This window comes from Salvelinus sp. IW2-2015, linkage group LG1, assembly GCF_002910315.2.
Source record: "Salvelinus sp. IW2-2015 linkage group LG1, ASM291031v2, whole genome shotgun sequence".
NCBI lineage: Eukaryota > Metazoa > Chordata > Actinopteri > Salmoniformes > Salmonidae > Salvelinus > Salvelinus sp. IW2-2015.
The window spans coordinates 50,645,550-50,653,017 of record NC_036838.1 but is presented as its reverse complement, the minus strand read 5'-3'; the positions used below and the strand labels follow the sequence as shown (position 1 = coordinate 50,653,017).

Genomic DNA, 7,468 nt, shown 5'->3' with positions numbered 1-7,468 from the left:
ACAGGGTACCGATAAAAAATAAAAAATTAAAGTTTAATAACAAGTGGAATAAACAAAATATAATAATTTAATGTTAGCTCACCAGACAAATAGAAAAAAGCACAGACATTTTCTCCAGCAACAGGTAGCAAAATCAAAAACAACCAAACACACTAGAACAACCAAGAAACCCAAGAAACAAATTAATCAGATGACAGTCTTATAACTGTGAAACAATAAATCTATTTTGTTGTTCGAAAAGATGGCATATTTCGAGGTATAATCATGGTTTAACATTGCGCTACAATCAGAAATTGCACCGAAGCAGCCAGATAATTAGCACCACGACTACTACACGAAATAGAATACTCATCATAAAAACATTCTGAAAAATACATGGTGTATAAGAGCAATTAAAGAAAAGATCTTTGTGAATATAGCCAATTATTCCGATAAAAAAAATAAAAAAAATGTTTACAGCGAAAACACCACCTATATTTATGTTAGCTCACCACCCAACAATACAAAAGACAGAGACAGACATTTTTCACAGCACGGTAGCATGCAGCTACGTGCACAAGCCAACCTAACTAACTAACCTAGAACCAACCTAACTAACTAGAACAACTCCCTCAGATGACAGTCCTTATAACTGTTACATACATAAATCTAGTTTTGTTCGAAAATGTGCATATTTTAGCTATAAAATTCAGTTTATCAATTTACTGCTACCAACATACGCACACCATCATAGCTAGCAGAAATCAGCACGTGGATACCAGAGAAAATAACAGACACCACACGTCAACTACCTATTATCATTAAAACATTTCAGACAAAATATATGGTGATGATTAATGAAAAGACAAATATCTTGTGAATATACCAATATTTCCGATTTTGAAGTGTTTAAACGAGCGAAAAGCCACTCAATTATAATCGTATATTTACTTCTTATGGCTGCAATCCCGGTAACGGGATGATATGACAACAGCCAGTGAAAGTGCAGGGCGCCAAATGCAAAACAACAGAAATCTCATAATTAAAATTCCTCAGACATACATGTTTCTTATACCATTTTAAAGGTAATCTTGTTAACTTCTTCGGGGTAGGGGGCAGCATTTTCACTTTTGGATAAATAGCGTGCCCAATTTCAACTTCCTTCTACTCATCCCCAGAATATAAGATATGCATATTATTAGATTTGGATAGAAAACACTGAAGTTTCTAAAACTGTTTGAATCATGTCTGTCAGCATAACAGAACTTATGTAGCAGGCAAAACCCAGAGGACAAACCATTCAGAATTTTTATTTTTTTGAGGTCACTGTCTTTTCAATGAGGTTTCATTGGGACACCAGATTTCTAAGGGACTTGTTTGCAGTTCCTACCGCTTCCACTGGATGTCACCAGTCTTTGGAAATTGGTTGAGGTTATTCCTTTGTGTAATGAAGAAGTACGGCCATCGTAAAGGAGGGTCACTTGAAGTAAATTGTTTGAGAGAGGCACATTACCAAAAAAGTTGTCAGTTTTGTTTTCTTTTTGTATTGAACACAGATCATCCCGTCTTCAAATTGATTGATTATTAACGTTTAAAAATACCTAACGTTGTATTACAAAAGTAGTTTGAAATGTTTTGGTAAAGTTTACATGTAAATTGATATATTTTMTAGTGACGTTGCGCAAGTTGGAAGCTGTTTTTCTGGATGAAACGCGCCAAATAAATTGAAATTTTGGATATATATCGACGGAATTAATCGAACAAAAGGACCATTTGTGATGTTTATGGGACATATTGGAGTGCCAACAAAATAATTTTGTCAAAGGTAAGGCATMAATTATATTTTTATTTCTGCGTTTTGTGTCGTGCCTGCAGTGTTGAAATATGCTACTCTCTTTGTTTACTGTTGTGCTATCATCAGATAATAGCATCTTATGCTTTCGKCGAAAAGCCTTTTTGAAATCTGACATGTAGGCTGGATTCACAACAAGTGTAGCTTTAATTTGGTATCTTACATGTGTGATTTAATGGAAGTTTGATTTTTATATCATTTTATTTGAATATGGCGCTCTGTATTTTCCRTGGACGATTGCCTGGACGATTGCGTCCCACCTACCCCAGAGAGGTTAATCCCACCAAAGTGTCCGATTTCAAATATGCTTTTCAGCGAAAGCACCACAAACGATTATGTTAGGTCACACCAAACCACAATAAGCACAGCCATTTTTCCAGCCAAAGATAGCAGTCACAAAAAGCCGAAATAGAGATAAAATGAATCACTAACCTTTGATCTTCATCAGATGACACTCATAGGACTTCATGTTACACAATACATGCATGTTTTGTTTGATAAAGTTCATATTTATATAAAAAAAAATCTGAGTTTACATTGGCCCGTTACATTCACTAGTTCCAAAAACATCCAGTGATAGTGCGTAGCCACATCGTTTCAACAGAAATACTCATCATAAATGTAGATGATAATACAAGTTATACACATGGAATTATAGATATACCTCTCCTTAATGCAACCTCTGTGTCAGATTAAAAAATAAATAAAAATAAAAAAATACGGAAAAGGCAAACCATGCAATAATCTGAGACGGAGGTCAGAACAAGAGTCAAATTAGCCAACAGAAACCAGAAATGACATGATAAATATTCCCTTACCTTTGATGATCTTCATCAGAATGCACTCCCAGGAATCCCAGGTCCACAATAAATGCTTGATTTCCCCCCCGATAATGTCCCGTTATAATTTATGTCCAGTTGCGCGTTTTGGTAAACAATTCAAAGTCCAAAGAGCGTTCACTAAAAGTGACGAAATGTCCAAAAGTTAGTAAACAGTCAGTAGAAACATGTAACAGATGTATGAATCAATCTTTAAGATGTTTGTTAAATAATCTTGAAAATGTTCCAACCGGGAAATTACATTGACTTCAGATGGCGATGAAGCGAGCTGCCTCTTATGTGAAGGCGCTGGTGAAAGAATGTTCACCTCATGGCAGTGGTGACTCATTCCTGTCTCCTTCGGCCCCCTTCACAGTAGAGTGATAGACAAATTTACAGGTTGTTGATATCTATGGAAGCCGTAGGAAGTGAAACTCATTCATATCTCGCTGTGATTTTCAATGGGATCTTGGTTGAAACTCAGCAGTCTCCAGAATTTCACTTCCTGTTTGGATTTTTTCTCAGGTTTTTTGGCCTGCATATGAGTTCTGTTACTATCAAGACATAATTCAAACAGTTTTAGAAACTTCAGAGTTTTCTATCCAAGAATAATAATATGCATATATTAGTAACTGAGTAGAGGCCGTTACTTTGGGCACTTTTCATCCAAGCTCTCAAATCTGGCCTGCAAGCATGAGTTTGCATGGTGTGCTTTTTCCGTAAGTAAAAAAAAAATCTGACACAGCGCGGTTGTTATCTAAAGTCCCATGTATAATAACTTGTAATCTTTATCACTGTTTTATGAGTATTTCTGTAAATGGTGTGTCTCTCTGCAAATCCGCCGGATGTTTTGGAGGCATAAACATTCAGAACATAAGCCCAATGGTAAATAGAGCTTATTGTGAATTAAATATGAACTTTTATCGAACAAAACATACATGTATTGTGCAACATGAAGTCCTATGAGTGTCATCTGATGAAGATCATCAAAGGTTAGTGATTAATTTAATCTCTTTCTGCTTTTTGTGACTCCTCTCTTTGGCTGGAAAAATGGCTGTGTTTTTCTGTGACTAGGTACTGACCTAACATAATCAGATGGTGTGCTTTCGTCGTAAAGCCTTTTTGAAATCGGACACTGTGGTGGGATTAACAACAAGTTTATCTTTAAAATGGTGTAAAATACTTGTATGTCTGAGGAATTTTAATTATGAGATTTCTGTCTTGAATTTGGCGCCCTGCACTTTCACTGGCTGTTGTCATATCGATCCCGTTAACGGGATCCCAGCCATAAGAAGTTTTAAAGATAAGACTCTCTGAGAGAGCCTCAGTCAGTACCTCATCTGTATTGCAGTCAACAGGTAGGCTAAATTTTCTATGAGCCAGACAGAGCTTGTTTATCAGTTCAGTCTGAGGCTTAGAGAGGAGCATCAGAAATTATGGAAGTCCCCATCTGTCCTCAGACCTGCAGAGTTCCTTTAATCATGACTCCCTGAACAGCTAGGCAATAAAGAGGTCTTCCTGCCAATGCAGTAGATGCGATGGGGGAGGCTATACCATCTTTGCCATGGGTGGATGTGCCTCCCGAGTAACTGGCAAACCATGCACCATTCTGGGGTGGGTGGGTCGGTGCGTACGTGTCTGGTTTACGCTGGTATTTCTCACGGAGCTGTGATTCTCTGGCCTGTCGAGAGTCAGYTCTTTGAGCCTGTGTCTGTCGCTCTCTGGTCTTCTGTCTCTGCCCCCTGAGACCCTGCTCTGATTTTAAGTAGGGACTTAAAATATGCTGWCCTTACAGTTGACTCGTGTTTTAGGAGAATAAACTGTTTTTCATGAAACACCCGTTGTAACCTCTCAGGTGGAAGAGTGATGAGCTTCCACTGAGCCTTTCATCCTAGAGCTTTGTATTCATCCACYGAGACACTAATTGTCTCCCTCTGATTTACGACGCATTTGCCTGCTGAATGTGAATGGTTTGGCTCAAAAAGAATAGGATAGGTGTGTGTGAGAGAGACCACAGAGTGCAACAGTGACTTCATTCTGCTTGCTCTGGTTGGTGCACCAGCTAGTCAGCTTGAGTGAGCGGCTGCACGTCCCTGTGGATCCCAGTCTGACAAATGGGGCCAACGCTGCAGTAATCAGATTAGAGGACGTAAATGACGGGCTGCAAATGTCCCACCTTGTGATCCCCCACATTCATTTTATTACAGCACTGAGCTAATGAGATTACCCTTCAACCAGACCAGCCGACCAAGAGCTGTCACTTACAGCCAGCCAGCCTGTGGCTCAATCCACCAACTCCTTATAAGATGATGCTGTGTGTGTGTGTGTTGCTATGTGGTCAGTCAGGGGCTGTCGTCATGTCAGCCCTGGCCCTGAGTGAGCCCAGCCTAGAGACGCTGCTGCCTGCTAATCCCTGTTTGTTCCCTGTTTTCTACAGGAAACCCAGGATCAACTCACAGCTGGTGGCCCAGCAGGTGGCTCAGCAGTACGCCACGCCTCCCCCACCCAAGAAGGAGAGGAAGGAGAGGCCTGAGAGGGAGCACGACCCAGACGGGGATCTGGTGGATGGGGAGGGGGAGCACCATGAGGGAGTGCGTCCGGAGAGAGTGAGGCCAGATGAAGGAGAACCTCCCCTGGATAAGGGCAGGAAGGAGACACCGGACAATGACAAAGCAGAGAAAGTGAAAGAGGTGAAAGCAGAGGAGGAGAAAGAGGAGGAGAAAGTGAAAGAGGAGAAAGAGATCAGCCCAACCAGGCCCATCACCAAGAAACCCAGCCTCAAGGAGATCAGCCCAACCAGGCCCATCACCAAGAAACCCAGTCTCAAGGAGATCAGCCATAGGCCGCATCAACCAAGAAACACAGCCTCAAGGAGATCAGCCCAACCAGGCCCATCACCAAGAAACCCAGCCTCAAGGAGATCAGCCCAACCAGGCCCATCACCAAGAAACCCAACATCAAAGAGATCAGCCTAGCCAGGCCCATCACCAAGAAACCCAACATCAAAGAGATCAGCCTAGCCAGGCCCATCACCAAGAAACCCAACATCAAAAAGATCAGGTCAGTGTGTAGTTAAAGAAATAACATGTCTGTACAGAGTCACTGTTTGTTTAAGCATCATCTCTCTATAGACATGAACTTTACTAATGTAACTCCTGTGCTTGCCTGTGCAGACCCAAGACAGACATTCACCAGAGTCCACCTAGTGATAAAAACAGTGTACAATCTGGAAAGTCAACAACCAAGACCAACAACTCTCACATCTCCAGGTGGGTCATACTTCTCTCTGCTACTAGTACTGAGAGTATCTTGCCGTTGGACATTGTGAAAATCTGTCATGGCATTTAAATTGCCACTCCTACAAGCTATTCTTAAATGCCAATTTTGGAAAAAATCTAGTTATTCATAAATTATATTTGTATGTTCTACACCCACTCTCACTTTCTCCCTCTTACTTCTGGTTGATCTTGTTATTGCTCACGTTGTTGTTGGAATGAGCAGTTGGGTTTAATCACTCACACTGGGCTGGCCACGTCTATGGTTGTATCTTAGTAAGGCAGTTTTATCAATGTAATTCTAACCCTGTGTTTCCCCCTGCTGACTAGGCCCAAACTGAAGAATATTGACCGGAGCACTGCCCAGCAGCTAGCGATAACGGTGGGGAACGTGACGGTCATCATAACAGACTTTAAGGAGAAGACCCGCTCCTCCTCCACATCCTCGTCCACCGTGACATCCAGCGCAGGCTCTGAGCAGCAGCATCAGAGTTCCGGCTCCGAGAGCATGGACAAGAGCTCGACTCGCACCTCCACTCCCAAAGGAGAGCTTTCTGTGGGGKACGATGAGTCCTTCTGAGCCCTCCAGTCCAGGTGCTCTGAGAGGACTCTGGATGGGATCGCTTAGGGGGAGATATTTCACCTTCCTACTGCTGCCCTACCCCCTGCATCCACCTCCATTCCATCACCATCCCTGGATGCTGAGAGAGCTCGCTGATTGGAGCAGCCCCAGCGTGTGCCTGATGGTTAACGTCTAACCATGGGTACACGTTGTGCATGGCCCATGCGGGAGAGTGGGGCTGACAGGAATAATGTATTGTTTTATATCTGTATGTGGATGTGCGGCTGATTCAACATTTTTGTTTTTGTATAAAGAAATTATCTGCACAATAACCACCATTTTAACAACTCTGAAATATTATTACCCTTATTTATTACTTGTTTCACCTGTATACTTTTAGACTTCTTTTGTTGAGGCTTCGCTTTGTAGTGCTACCTATCGCTCCCTTTGACACTAGTTTTGATGGTTGTACTGGTAGGATAGGACAAGGCTWGATACACCCACACAATGGTGCTAGATAGAGACAGACTGTGAAACAGTTTCCAACTTGGGACTGTCGTTCACAAAATACAACAAAGTACTAATAACCCGGAAATTCTCTCGCTCTTTCTCTCGTCCACTCTTTCTCACACTATCACTCTCCTACAGTGAGAGTGTGGACCTCTGTGTTGTCTGGTCTTTCAGGTTGATATGTACAGGTCAATGTGCAGCATAAAAAGGTAACCTGTTTGATTTGAAAATCCTACGATGTAAACTCAACACACCCAAACCTTTTCTTCTAGCTTTCTTTGTCTATGATTTAGTTTGATATAGAATTGATCTTTATACAGTCAGTGTCTCCTGTCCTTAACTGTATAGTGTAGGCTATTGTGAAAAACACTAAAGTTGTTGATGTTTTTTGCATTCCGTCGCTTCAATATTGGTTAGCCATTTGAGGGATTGATTGGTACCCTCTGCTTTGAGACAGGTTTATTTCTGTAAT

General features: G+C 41.4%; 1 protein-coding gene across 1 annotated transcript in view; it reads left to right on the top strand.

Moving 5' to 3' along the window:
- rybpb (RING1 and YY1 binding protein b) overlaps positions 1 to 7,072 on the top strand; it is a 31,168-nt gene extending 24,096 nt beyond the window's left edge. The window contains exons 3-6 of the mRNA XM_070445564.1: positions 5,087 to 5,390; positions 5,651 to 5,709; positions 5,823 to 5,918; positions 6,255 to 7,072. Coding sequence (XP_070301665.1) covers positions 5,087 to 5,390; positions 5,651 to 5,709; positions 5,823 to 5,918; positions 6,255 to 6,504 — 709 coding nt within the window. The 3' untranslated portion in view covers positions 6,505 to 7,072. The remainder of the gene's footprint in view (positions 1 to 5,086; positions 5,391 to 5,650; positions 5,710 to 5,822; positions 5,919 to 6,254) is intronic.
- The last annotated feature ends 396 nt before the right edge of the window (positions 7,073 to 7,468 follow it).